Genomic DNA, 14607 nt, shown 5'->3' with positions numbered 1-14607 from the left:
TGCCATATCTGGCTTTTGAAGCCCCCCCACCATCTATCAGCCAGCTTGGAAAAGGCGTCTCTCTCTTTAAATCACTTCTCCAAGCCAAGCCAACCAGCAGCTTGGAGAATGCATTTAATATTAAAGTTGCTTTCTTTCTACATCTCCCTCCCTCATCTTCCTTTCTTCCTTCTCTTGTGACTCTCAAACATCTGACATTTATTCTATGTGGCTCTTACATCAAGCAATTTTGGCCACCTCGGCTTTAGGCTGATCCTGCATGGAGCAGGGGGTTAGACTACATGGTCAGTATGGCCCCTTCCAACTCTATGATTCTATTCCTGCCTGGGGTCCCCAACTGGGTGCCCTTGGGCACCATGGCACCACCCAACAGCTTTTCTGGTGCTTGCTTTTTTAGCAAGGAAGTGGAGTCAGGTAGAGGTTCAGGCCAGCACTGACCACTGGAGATTTAGTTGGCTGTGCAGATGTTTTAAAATGTTCCCCTGGCAGCAGCTGCCATCGCAAGAAAACCCACATGAAGCTGCCTAATACCAAGTCAGGCCACAGGTCTACCAAGGACAGTCTTGTTTCCTCTTGGAAACCAAGAGGAGCCAGTTTGGTGTAGCGGTGAAGTGTGCGGACTCTTATCTGGGAGAATCGGGTTTGATTCCCCACTCCTCCGCTTGCACCTGCCGGAATGACCTTGGGCCAGCCATAGCTCTCGCAGAGTTGTCCTTGAAAGGGCAGCTTCTGGGAGAGCTCTCTCAGCCCCACCCACCTCACAGGTTATCTGTTGTGGGGGAAGGAAGTAAAGGAGATTGTAAGCTGCTCTGAGACTCTGATTCAGAGAGAAGGGCGGGGAATAAATCTGCGGTCTTCTTCTTCAGAGTCTCCAGATGAGGTCTTTTGTATCACCTACTGCTTTTAAGATGGAGATGGCAGGGATCGAACCTGAGACCTTCGACATGCAAAACAGATACTCTGCCACTGAGCCACAGACCCTCCCCTGGACAATACACCGTCAACACATGTGGGGCATTTTCGCACTGACCTTAATCAGCAGCGAAGCCCCTCTTCACCACGCAGGATCTGCGCGGATTTTGCACTAATTGCCGCGGAGCACCCGGAAGAGCCGGAAAGTCCCGCGGCTTTTGCGGCGCAAACGGAAACCGCCAAAAACCAGTTTCCATTTCGCAATTAGTGCGAAATCCGCGGAGATCCTGTGCGGTGAAGAGGGGCGTCGCTGCCGATTAAGGTCAGTGCGAAAACGCCCGTGCAGTTCTTTAGAGGTATTTTGTTTGGAAAATCAATTTCTATCCCAAACAGTTCCATGGATCATTGCGTCAAAATGAGATTGAGAGCTCTTTAGTATAAAAAGCAAAACATAAGTTTATTTCTACAGGGATGGGGAACTGGGAAGAAAGTAAGAAGCACTAAGCTACATCTTATCACTAAGAAAGGCACATTGCTAATGGAGATCCTTCTCCTTCTCCTTGACCTCTCTCTACCTAGACAAAGGAAGTCATCTGACTAACAGACCGATAGCATAAACAAACATACAGTCCTTTTGCAGACTTTTTCTTCATTGGCCCAGTTGCTCTTCCTAGGTCAGGCAGACAATAGAGAACAGGTAAATGTGGCACAGAGTGCTAAAGCTGCAGTACTGCAGTCGGAGCCCTCTGCTCACGACCTGAGTTTGATCCCAGCAGAAGCTGGTTCAGGTAGCTGGCTCCAGGTTGACTCAGCCTTCCATCCTTCCGAGGTCGGTAAAATGAGTGCCCAGCTTGCTGGGGGGGGGGGGAGTGTAGATGACTGGGGAAGGCAATGGCAAACCACCTGGTAAAAAGTCTGCCGTGAAAAAGCAACGTCATCCCAGAGTCGAAAACGACTGGTGCTTGCACAGGGGACTACCTTTACCTTTAAACATTTTAACCCTATAATGACTGGAACCTAGATCATTGCAAAGACATGCAGGACAGGTACAGAATTCCAACAGTTCTATCCCACAACATAAGCAACTCGCAATTGGCCAAGCAGGAACTGGAAAGCATCCCTATACACCAATGAGTTCAGCGTGTACTAGGCCATGCTCTCAATTCAGATAAGCTGAGTGAAGCCCAAAAGACCCTGGAAAAAGGAGTTAATGCCTAGAACATTCCCAGAATGCTCCGCAACACAAAAGGAATCCATAACAGACATACCAGCAGATCTTCACCGGAGAGGTTGATGCAGAAAGTATCGCCTAAGAGCAGAAACACTGACAATCACATTCCTCAGACGATTTACCGCAGGGGTGGCCAAACCACGGCTTGGGAGCCACATGTGGCTCTTTCATACGTATTGAGTGGCTCTCAACGCCCCCACCGCCCCATTGGCTGGCTTAAAGAAGGCATTTGTCTCTTTAAATCACTTATCCAAGCCAAGCCAGCTGACAGCTTGGAGAATGCATTTAAAGTTGCTTTCTTTCAACCTCCACCTCCCTCCCCATCTATTTCCTGCCTGCCTGCCCTCAAACGTATGCTGTTCATGTATTTCGACTCTCAAATATCTGATGTTTATTCTATGTGGCTCTTATGTTAAGCAACTTTGCCCACCCCTGATCTACTGGGAGAGGGAAGGCAGCACCGTATAGCCCAATCTAATCAGATCTCAGTAGCTAAGCAGGGTGGGCACTTAGAAGGAAGACCACCAAATAAGACTGTCTCTTGCTGGAGTCGCCTTTATTTGGCTGTGACTTGATGGCACTATACCCACACATAAACAGGTCTATCAGAAGAGAGTCTTAGATGCAAGGGTAAGCCTTCGAATAAGGGCCCTGTAAGCTCTTGGAAAATGGGCTACATCAGGGGTGTGTGGCCTAATATGCAAAGGAGCTCCTGCTAGAATCCCACCCCTGCTTAGACAGAAATGTTTGACACAGATGAATCTCAACACATCTGTGAAGCAGTCGCTGCAGTTGCCTCTCCCTCACGCTTACTTCTCCAGAAATACTGGGTTGGCCAAATTCAGACATGATGTCGACGGCAAAACGAGCGCTCTCAGCTGCCTTCATTGTCTGCAGCGGATCTCCAGGCAACGCCCTTTCATCCATATAGATGAAGATCCTCCCAAAACAGCTCCAGGAGGCCTGTAACGTAGCTGAAGTTAGGCGCATCTCAGGCTGGTCAATGCTTAGATGGGATAACCCCTGGGATCCTGCCCGTATGCGTTGCCACTGTGGTTCAGCGGTAGTGCATTTGCCTGGCATGCAGAAAACCCCAGGTTCAATCCCCGGCATCTCCAGTTAAAAGGACCGGACAAGACGTGATGTGAAAGACCTCTACCTGAGACCCTGGAGAGCTGCGACCAAACTTAGCAAATAATACTGCCATTAATGGACCAAGGGGGGGGGATTCAATGTAAGGCAGTATAAATAGGAGGCTGTGGTTCAGTGGCAGATCTGCTTAGCATGCAAACGGTCCCAGATTCAATCCCTGGCAACTCCAGGTGAAGAGACAAGGCAGTAGGTGATGTAAAAGACCTCTGCTTGAGACCCTGGAATGCTGCTGCCAGCCTGAGTAGACAATACCAATCTTTAGGGTTTGTAGAATCTTTCGGGCTCAAGTGCCGTGTTCTACTGGAGAAAGTTTTTCTTCCAGTCCTGTGCACAGCAGCCAAGAAGGTCAGAGCGCCTGCTCCGGCTGCAACGCCACTGAGGATATTCTCCGCAGCCGAGAACGAAACGACTGGAAGAAAAACTTTCTCCAGTAGAACACGGCACTTGAGCCCGAAAGATTCTACAAACCCTAATGATGTTACCAGCCGTGAAAACCTGAAATCTTTGATAATACCAATCTTGATGAATCAGTAGTATAATTCTGCGTAAGGCAGCGTCAGGTGTTCGGGATGGAAGAAAAGTAAGTTAAGAAGAAAAAGAAGAATTGCAGATTTATACCCCACCCTTTTCTCTGAAATCAGAGACTCAGAGCGGCTTACAGCCGCTGTGAGGTGGGTGGGGCTGAGAGAGCTTTCACAGAAGCTGCCCTTTCAAGGACAGCTCTGTGAGAGCTATGGTTGGCCCAAGGCCATTCCAGCAGCAGCAAGTGGGGAATCAACCCCAGTTCTCCCAGATAAGAGTCCGCGCACTTAACCACTACACCAAAATGGCCCTCGACTTTTAAAGTTGGATACATTAGCCAGGCAGTCGACAAAAACAGATTTATTACCGCCGCAGGGTTACACTGTCAAATACATGAGTCACGCCATGGATTTGGAGAACATGAATTATCCGTTTTGAGTCCTACTGCATGCCAGTCTAAAGCGAACAGGGAGTCTGGTTTGTTCCTAACAGGACACCGCCCCTGAGTCCACTTCCGTTCCGTTCCCAAAGCCAGGTCTGTGACAAGTCATAACTTGACTGTGGGAACTTTCCTTTCTGAAAGGCACTTCCTTATAACAGTTGAGCTTCTGTAAATCTGTTTGAATAACAGGGACGCCGATCGGATCTCCGGCCTTGCACAAACCACGGGAAAGCGAAGAGCAAAGATCTGGCCTGTCAATGAAGCCCCATCAGCACAACACACAGTCTGCTCTGGCTGCTGTCCTGGGACTGCAAAAAACAGGAGACGCCAACTTCCTGGAAGGCCACAATACAGCTGATGGACCAAGCGCACCTGTGTGGTTCACAGGTTTGCAGGTCTCAGAAGAAGACGACTGCAGATTTATACCCTGCCCTTCTCTCTGAATCAGAGACTCAGAGCGGCTTACAATCTCCTGTGTCTTCTCCCCCCCACAACAGACATCCTGTGAGGTGGGTGGGGCTGAGAGAGCTCTCCCAGAAGCTGCCCTTTCAAGGACAACTCCTGCGTTAGTTACGGCTAACCCAAGGCCATTCCAGCAGCTGTAAGAGGAGGAGAGGGGAATCAAACCCGGTTCTCCCAGATAAGAGTCCATACACTTAGCCACTGCACCAAACTGGCTCTCTGCATGGATACATATCAGCACACAAAATTAGGGTTGCCATCTCCAGGTTGGCAAATTCATGACATTTGAGGATGGACCCTGGAGAGAACAGGGTTTGGGAAGAGGAAGGACTTCAGAAGGGTATAATGCCAGAGAGTCCGCACTCTAAAGCAGCCATTTCCTCCAAGGGAAACGGATCAATTGTAATATCCAGGCCCCACCTGCGGGTTGGCAACTCTATACGGAGTCAGTGCACAGACTATTCACAAACAGCCTATTTTGTCCATGCATATTCTGCTTGGATCAGTCCTACTACCCTGAAGTTCAGGGATCTCCATTTTTATTGTGAAGTTCACTCTCTCAAAGAGAATAAAACCATTAAATTAACAATTCCAATTTCCAGGGTGGGGTGAAGGAGAAAAAACAGCCGACCCAGGGTGGCCGAACTTGCTTATGTAAGAGCCACATAGAACAAATGTCAGATATTTGAGAGCTGCAAGATATGAAGGAAGGAATCAAAGAGTTGAAAGGGCCCTCTAGGGTCATCTAGTCCAACCCCCTGCAGGCAGGCAGGAAGGAAGGAAACAGATTGGGAGGGAGAGGTGGAAAGAAAGCAACTTTAAATAATAATAATAATAATAATAATAATAATAATAATAAATTTATTCTTATATTCCGCCCTCCCCCGCCGAGAAATGCATTCTCCAAGCCAGCCAACAGGGCAGTGGGGGCTTCAAGAAACACACAATATGTGTGAAAGAGCCACATGTGACTCCCGAGCTACAGTTTGGTCACACCTGGCTTATACTTTGTTGGTCTTAAAGCTGCAACTGGATTTTAACTTTATTCTATCAAAGGCCAAGATTTGGTGCCAGAGGCAATAAAACATACGGCTTTTTATTATTTGATTCCTCTGTATCCTGCTTTTCTTCCCAATGGGGCCCAAAGCAGTTTATCTCATTCTCCTCTCCTCCGTTTCATCCTTACAACAACCCTGTGAGGTAGATCAGGCTGAGAAACTGTGACTGATCCACGGTCACCCAGAGAGAGTCTATGGCATGAGTCGGAAATCAAGCTTGGATCTTTCAGATACTAGCCTGATGCTCTTAATCCCTACCCGGCACTAGCTCCCCACGCTAGTCTCTACGTAGCATCAGATACCAAGTGGCAAACTGCGTTAACCATGCGTGACAACCTTGCAAATAAGATCATGCAAGCTGCTAGGCCAGAATGACATTTGCCTTGAAACAAGAGGCCGGGAAAGGTCATCCAAAATAATTTCCTGAAAAATGAGCCAGATAAACACCATTTGCATAACTCTGTGGGAGGCCTGGGAACGGGGTGAAAGCACAGCAGGTTCTAAATGCTCCTTTTCTGCTTCTCCAAAAAACGGCAGTTGCCATTTCTGAAAGCGGACCCAGTGGTGGATTAGAAATACAGAGAACTCTGATTTCAGCATGGATAAGAATGAGGGGGTTTTTTCCCCCACCATCATTGCCGAGCACTTCTCCTCCCCAGCACTTCCTCAAAACAAACACCCTTCTCTCCTTCTCTGAGAAGGCAGGTTCCCTTCAGAACAATCTTTACTGGGAGAAGGCACGTGAAGCGATAATAACAGGGCAACATTCACTTGCAGCTTCTGAAATCCAAATCTCTCATGCAGATGGAATTTGTCTGATTGCTTTATACCAGGAGTGGCCAAACTGAGGCTCGGGAGCCACATGTGGCTCTTTCACACATCTTGTGTGGCTCTTGAAGCCCCCACTGCCCTATTAACCAACTTGGAGAAGGCATTTGTCTCTTGAAATCACTTCTCCAAGCCAAGCCAGATGGAGGCTTGAAGGATGCATTTAAAGTGAAAGTTGCTTTCTTTCCACCTCTTCCTCCCCCCCCAATCTATTTTACTGCCTTCCCTCCTTCCTTCTTCGGCTCTCAAACATCTGACGCTCATGTCTTGCAGCTCTCAGACATCTGATGTTTATTCGACGTGGCTCTTACATTGAGCAAGTTTGGCCACCCGTTTATAAGCTAGGCTGAGATGTGATGGAGGGTTGGGGTCCAAATCCGACCTCTGTAGCCCTCAAAACACGCATACATGGGCTCACAAATATTGCATACCTGAGCCATTTTCTGCCACACAGAGACAGAAGCAAAGGACTCCTTTAAGCAAAGGGCTCCTCTTCCTCCTGCCATGCAATCAGGGAAACAGCCTTTCCTTCCATTTATGACTATTTCAGAGGGTAGCCATGTTGATCTGAAGTGTTCAGTAGTGCCTTAGAGACCTAAACATTTTTGGAGGTATTAAGCTTTCAACTTTTGAGAGTCACAGCTCTGACTCTTCGATGATGGGAGCTTCGAGTCTCAAAAGCTCACATCCCAAATGGGTTTTTTTTGTTCTCTATGATGCTTTTGGGATCAAATCTGAAGTTATGTTGCCTGAAGATGAAGGACGGTGGCTCAGTGGTAGAGCACCTGCTTGGTAAGCAAAAGGTCCCAGGTTCAATCCCCGGCATCTCCAACTAAAAAGAGTCCAGGCAAGTAGGAATGAAAAACCTCAGCTTGAGACCCTGGAGAGACACAGGGAGGGGCTGTGGCTCAGTGGCAGAGCATCTGCTTGGGAAGCAGGTCCCAGGTTCAATCCCCGGCATCTCCAACTAAAAGGAGTCCAAGCAAGTAGGCACGAAAAACCTCAGCTTGAGACCCTGGAGAGTCACTGTCAGTCTGAGTAAACAATACTGACTTGGATGGACCGAGGGTCTGATTCAGTAGAAGGCAGCTTCATATGTTCGTATATGTTGGGGAGGGATGGTGGCTCAGTGGTAGAGCATCTGCTTGGGGAGCAGAAGGTCCCAGGTTCAATCCCCGGCATCTCCAACTAAAAAGGGTCCAGGCAAGTAGGCATGAAAAACCTCAGCTTGAGACCCTGGAGAGACACAGGGAGGGGCTGTGGCTCAGTGGTAGAGCATCTGCTTGGGAAGCAGGTCCCAGGTTCAATCACCGGCATCTCCAACTAAAAGGAGTCCAAGCAAGTAGGCACGAAAAACCTCAGCTTGAGACCCTGGAGAGTCACTGTCAGTCTGAGTAGACAATACTGACTTGGATGGACCGAAGGTCTGATTCAGTAGAAGGCAGCTTCGTATGTTCGTATATGTTGGGGAGGGATGGTAGCTCAGTGGTAGAGCATCTGCTTGGGGAGCAGAAGGTCCCAGGTTCAATCCCTGGCATCTCCAACTAAAAAGGGTCCAGGCAAGTAGGCATGAAAAACCTCAGCTTGAGACCCTGGAGAGACACAGGGATGGGCTGTGGCTCAGTGGTAGAGCATCTGCTTGGTAAGCAGAAGGTCCCAGGTTCAATCCCCGGCATCTCCAACTAAAAAGGGTCCAAGCAAGTAGGCATGAAAAACCTCGGCTTGAAACCCTGAAGAGCTGCTGCCAGTCTGAGTAGACAATAACGACTCTGATGGACCCAGGGCCTGATTCAATATAAGGCAGCTTCATATGTTCATATGAAGATCTTTATTACCGTTCACAGTGAAGGCGAAAGGGGTTAAAGAGCCCTTTGCTGGGTCGTGGACTGCATGGGTGAGTGCAGAGAGCCAAGCATTTCCCCTCCCTTGAACTGGAAACATCACTTGCCTGGTCATTTTAAACAGGAGTTCCTTTTCTGAACTGCACAAGGAATGCAGGGCCAGCAATGTTCATTCTGCACAGCAAAGGGCTCTTGAACCCCTTCCTCCCCATGTGAACAGCAGTTCAGGCCCCGGAGCCTGATTTTTTGGCACAGAAGGAACATAAGGAACAGAGGGATCCTTTTGCTGTTCATACAGCAGGCTGCTGTATGAGTTTCAGCACTGGTGGCAGAAAGGGATTTAGGGTGGGGGGGTGTTAACATATGCACAGTTCCTGGTACAAGGGCTGTGCTGGGGGCCAAAGGGAAAGCTTCCAAATCTCAGTTTTGGCCTCCAAGCAACTAGAATGATTCAAGGGTTGGAACACTTCCCCTATGAAGAAAGGTTAAAACGCTTGGGGCTCTTTAGCTTGGAGAAACGTCAACTGCAGGGTGACATGATAGAGGTTTACAAGATTATGCATGGGATGGAGAAGGCAGAGAATGAAGTACTTTTCTCCCTTTCTCACAATACGAGAACTCGTGCACATTCAATGAAATTGCTGAGCAGCCGGGTTAGAACTGATGAAAGGAAGTACCTCTTCACCAAAAGAGTGATTAACATGTGGAATTCACTGCCACAGGAGGTGGTGGAGGCTACAAGCATAGCCAGCTTCAAGAGGGGATTGGATAAGCATTTGGAACAGAGGTCCATCCGTGGCTATTAGCCACAGCGTATCTTTGGAACTCTCTTTCTGGAGCAATGATGCTCTGTATTCTTGATGCTGGGGGGGTGGGCACAGTGGGAGGGCTTCTAGTGTCCTGGCCCCACTGATGGCTCTTGGTTTTTTTGGCCACTGTGTGACACAGAGAGTTGGACACAATGGGCCATTGCCTGATCCAACATGACTTCTCTTATGTTCTTATTTACTTATGGCAGAGCAGGAAAATTCCATCTGTGGAGGAGCTGAGAGGTGTGCAACACAATCCTAAGCAACAATCCTACATCCTCTTGACTCAACTGAAGTCACTGGGTTTAGAACAAGGGTGTCAAACACGCAGCCCGTGGGCCAGATCAGCCTGTGAGCCACTCACTGTTGCCTGCTTCCTTCTGCATCACAGTTTGCTTTGCCAGGCTTGATCAATCAAGCTACAGAGCAAAGCCTGTTTTCTCCATTGGCTGACCAGCACATGTACAAAAGCTTACAATGCCCAGCCATTTCATGTTTCCCCCTGGGCCTTAGGCTCAAAGCAATGACCGTGAGATTCTGTAATGAATGTCAATACATCAAAGGTAGGTTTGCAACGTTCAGACACACACCCGAACAACACCTGAGCAGCATACTCAAGATTGCTACAGCACAGACATTGCCTCCAGCTTTAGATACAATAATTCAGAAGAAGAGGTGTCAGTTATCAGAGACTGTTAAATAAACAAAATATTGCAAGAGTGCTAACATTTTATTTACAGGTTTTTTAAAAATATATTTTGTGTTTGTCTGTGTCCTTTATAAAATTTATATCTCTGCTACCTGGGGAGGGAAGTAAAGAGCCAGAGCTTCCTTGGCCCAGTTCCCTGGATGCCATGGGAGAGATACAAAGAAAGCACCTTTAAGACCAACAAGTGCTAATGTTTTAAGCATGCTTCATTTTCAGTCTTTTAAAGAAAATCTTTATGTCTGTGTCCTTTATAAAGTTTATATACTGGCATTACATTTTAAGACACACATGGCCCGGCCCGACAAGGTCTCATTCATGTCAGTTCTGGCCCTCATAACAAATAAGTTTGACACCCCTCATTTAGACGGACCGTGGCGCAGAGTGGTAAAACTGCAGTAGTGCAGTCCGAGCTCCCCGCTCCTGACCTGAGTTCGATCCCAGTGGAAGGTGGGTTCAGGTAGCCGGCTCGAGGTTGACTCAGCCTTCCATCCTTCCGAGGTCGGTTAAATGAGTCCCCAGCTTGCTGGGGGGAAAGTGTAGATGACTGGGGAAGGCAAGGGCAAACCACCCCGTAAAAAAGTCTGCCGTGAAAACGTTGAGAAAGCAACATCATCCCAGAGACTGGTGCTTGCACAGGGGACTACCTTTGCCTTTTTAAGTTTGTTTAGGACTGCCTTGACAAAATCAAAGAGCTGCACTAAATGATAGTATATTACTTTTTGATATGGTTTCCCTGGAAATGACAGCTGAAAACAGACTCCGTCTCTCCTGTCAATTCCAGTGGAGCCTCGACTCAGAAGTATGCAAGTGGCCCCAATCCACGCCAAGGCTATCGAAGACCAAGAAGACCTGGGTTCAAATTCTACCATCTACCAAGAACAGTTGTCTCTCTCCCCCGCCCCCACATCAATGAAAAGAGAGGAAAGGAACAATCTACTGTACGTATTCTCTGAGCTTCTTGGCAGAAGAGAAAAATAACTAAAAATCTAAGAAATAAAATTAAAAAACCAGAGGGTCGGTCTCTGGGGATAACAAGACCCTGTCTCCACAAACAAGGAATTCCAGAGTTGTGTCTGTCCTGAGGACTGCCTTGGGTCATCTACAGGTCATGGAGGGGGTACCCAAAGTGACACCAGCCAGAGAACACCGGGGTGGGGCCTGCCACAGTGCCCGGCTAGATTTAATGGCTCCAAGAAAGACAACATGAGCTTGTGACTAATGACGAAAGCCATTAATCACCGGCAGCCTCCAGGCAAAACCAGGTTAGTCTGGCAGAAGTTCTTTTTCTCCCTCCTCCCTGGCCATTTCAAGGCCATCAACGGGCAACTCAAGGAGGGTTCTGGGGAAACCAACAATTCTGGGGTCACAGCTGCTCTGCAAAGGGTAGTCTCACTTGCCACCCTACAGAGCACACCAGGAGCCCCTTGCAAAGTTCTCTGGAGAGGGCCAGAAGCAGGGAGAGCCAGCTGGACCCCCTGCCCAACCGGCCAGGGCATGGAGGCCGCGGGAGGGCTCCCTCCGCAGCCCATCCTATGGGGCGCACCAAAACAGATTTCCCGTGCCACCAGGGCCATTTTGCACGCACGTCACTTCCACAGCCATTGGACTGGGTGCGTGAGTCACCTGGCTGCAAAGCTGCCTTGCCTTCCCTCCCCCCCCCCCCAAAAAAAAAACCCAAACAGCAAATCTGTTGGGACAACAAGGGACGATGCAGGAGACGGGCAGGTGCAGAGGAAAGACTGCAAAATTACGGATTGGAACCGACCACGCATCGAAGAGGAAAACACGGAGGGCTGAGGCTTGCATCGCCGAGCCCCCTCTCAAGGACTCCCAACAAAAGCCCCCTTTGCAAACGGAGGGGGGAGAGAGATGTCCCCTCCCCGCACAAAGCGGGCTTGCAATTTGCAAAGACTGGCTGCCCGCCGCCCCCCTAACTCCCAATTTCACGTGACGCCGCCTCGGGGGCTGCTTTGCACCAACCCGCACCATTGGGGGGGGGGGCTTCTCGCGCCCAGCCGGCGAGGATGCCCCCAGGTGGCCTCTCTCTCTCTCTCTCACCTGTCCGTACACCTTCATGGGCTCCTGCGGCGGCGGCTCGACGCTCCTCTTCCTCCGCGGCGGCTGCTGCTGCTGCCGCCCTTGCCCCGTGCCATCCCGAGCCGGCGCTTGCAGCACCCTGAAGCCCCGATCCTGAGGCCGGGCGGCGGAGTGCACCAGCAGGCTCCTCCGCGAGTCGGCCGGCCGCGGGCTCCAGGCGAGGAGCAGCAGCAGCCCCAGCCAGAGCGGCCGGCGGAGGGGAGAAGAGCCAGGCTGCCCGGGCGCGCTTCTTCTCTTCCCTGGCGCCATGTTCCCTTCCCCCGCCGAGCCGGGCGCTCTGCAAAGCCGCCGAAGCGGCAGCCTGCAAATCCCGCGCGCTGCTGCTGCTGCTGGTGCCCGGGCAGCTCGCGCTCCAGCGCGCGCCACGGGCCCGGGGCTGCACTCTGCTAGGCGGCGCCGCTGCGACTGCTGCTGCTGCTCGCGGGTCGAGCCCCTTCTTTGCACGGCCGCGCTCTCTGCCGTCGACTTCAGCCAAGCAGCCTCGGCGGCGGCAGCGGCAGCTCCGGCCCCAGCCCCGGGTGGGCGCCAGTCACGTGCAGGCGCCACACAAACACAGATCCAAAGAGGCCGCCTTGTTGGTCTGAAGTAGTAGAACACAATAGGAGTCAATTGCACCTTTAAGACCAACTTCGTTTTATTCGGAACGTAAGCTTTCGTGCGCATGCAACTTAGCTTTCGTGTGCATGCACCTTTAAGACCAACTTAGTTTCATTCAGAACGTAAGCTTTCGGGTGTGCATGCACTAAGTTGGTCTTAAAGGCGCAATTGACTCCTGTTTTGTTCTACTTCAGACCCACACGGCTGCCTCTTTGGACCTGCACACGAAAGCTGACGTTCTGAATAAAACTGAGCTGGTCTTAAAGGTGCAATTGACTCCTATTTTGTTCTACTACTTCAGACCGACAAGGCTGCCTCTTTGGATCTGCACACGAAAGCTTACGCTCTTTCTGCACACGATCTGCATGCCCACGTTGGATCTGCACTCGAAAGCTTACGTCCTGAATAAAACTGAATGGTCTTAAAGATGCAATGGACTCCTACTTTGTTCTACTACTTCAGACCAACACGGATGTCTCTTTGGATCTGCACACGAAAGCTGACGTTCTTTCTGCACACAATCTGTATGCACACGTTGGATGTGCGCACGAAAGCATGCGCACGAAAACTTACGTTCTGAATGAAACTAAGTTGGTCTTAAAGGTGCAATTGACTCCTATTTTGTTCTGCAAAAACTCGCTGTCGCCCGTAATCGTCTTTGCTCGGCCGACCCCGGGAGAAGTAGGGCACGGCCTAAAAGCGAGAGGGGGCGCGGGGAGGCCAGGGGTTTCCGCGGGGATCGTTTACAACAGAGACGTGAAAGGGCCTGGTTGGAAAGACGCGCCGGCTTCCGAGATCTGTGCTTCGGCTGGAGTCGTGCTCGGACAAGCCTAAGAAGCGGGAAAGTGCAAGGGCCCAGGATCGCCTTCGACTCACATTTGTGGCAGGCAGGGATGTGAGCTTTCGTGAGTCACTCGCTCCTCACTTCAGATAACAGCCTGCCTCTCGGTGTCTGAAGAAGTAAGCCGTGATTCAGGAAAGCGGACACCCGGTGCCACGTTTTGTGAGTCTTGCACAGGGCTGTTAGTTACAGCATATTGTGGGAACTTACTGTCTGGGGCAGTGATGCTCTGTATTCTTGGTGCTTGGGGGGGGGGGGCAACAGGATGAGGGCTTCTGGAGTTCTGACCCTGCTGGTGGACTTCCTGATGGCACCTGGGTTTTTTTTGGCCACTATGTGACAGAGAGTGTTGGACTGGATGGGCCACTGGCCTGATCCAGCATGGCTTCTCTGATGTCCTTATGGGACACAGAGTGTTGGACTGGATGGGCCATCGGCCTGATCCAACATGGCTTCTCTTATGTTCTTATGTGACACAGAGTGTTGGACTGGATGGGCCATTGGCCTGATCCAACATGGCTTCTCTTATGTTCTTATGTGACACAGAGTGTTGGACTGGAGGGGGCATTGGCCTGATCCAACATGGCTTCTCTGATGTCCTTATGTGACACAGAGTGTTGGACTGGAGGGGCCACTGGCCTGATCCAGCATGGCTTCTCTGATGTCCTTATGGGACACAGAGTGTTGGACTGGATGGGCCATCGGCCTGATCCAACATGGCTTCTCTTATGTTCTTATGTGACACAGAGTGTTGGACTGGATGGGCCATTGGCCTGATCCAACATGGCTTCTCTTATGTTCTTATGTGACACAGAGTGTTGGACTGGAGGGGGCATTGGCCTGATCCAACATGGCTTCTCTGATGTCCTTATGTGACACAGAGTGTTGGACTGGAGGGGCCACTGGCCTGATCCAGCATGGCTTCTCTGATGTCCTTATGGGACACAGAGTGTTGGACTGGATGGGCCATCGGCCTGATCCAACATGGCTTCTCTTATGTTCTTATGTGACACAGAGTGTTGGACTGGATGGGCCATTGGCCTGATCCAACATGGCTTCTCTGATGTCCTTATGTGACACAGAGTGTTGGACTGGATGGGCCACTG

The 14607-nt window shown here is 50.2% G+C and overlaps 1 protein-coding gene across 1 annotated transcript in view; it reads right to left on the bottom strand.

Moving 5' to 3' along the window:
• The window catches only part of SORL1 (sortilin related receptor 1), a 194927-nt gene extending 182758 nt beyond the window's left edge, over positions 1–12169 (bottom strand). Inside the window, 1 exon segment of the mRNA XM_060251466.1 lies at positions 12025–12169. Within this exon segment, the coding sequence (XP_060107449.1) occupies positions 12025–12042 (18 nt within the window). The 5' untranslated portion in view covers positions 12043–12169.
• Between the last annotated feature and the right edge of the window lie 2438 nt (positions 12170–14607).

The sequence above is a fragment of the Heteronotia binoei genome, chromosome 12, assembly GCF_032191835.1.
Source record: "Heteronotia binoei isolate CCM8104 ecotype False Entrance Well chromosome 12, APGP_CSIRO_Hbin_v1, whole genome shotgun sequence".
Taxonomy (NCBI): domain Eukaryota; kingdom Metazoa; phylum Chordata; class Lepidosauria; order Squamata; family Gekkonidae; genus Heteronotia; species Heteronotia binoei.
The sequence above is the reverse complement of the archived record's forward strand: the minus strand, read 5'-3'. Positions and strand labels throughout refer to the sequence as shown.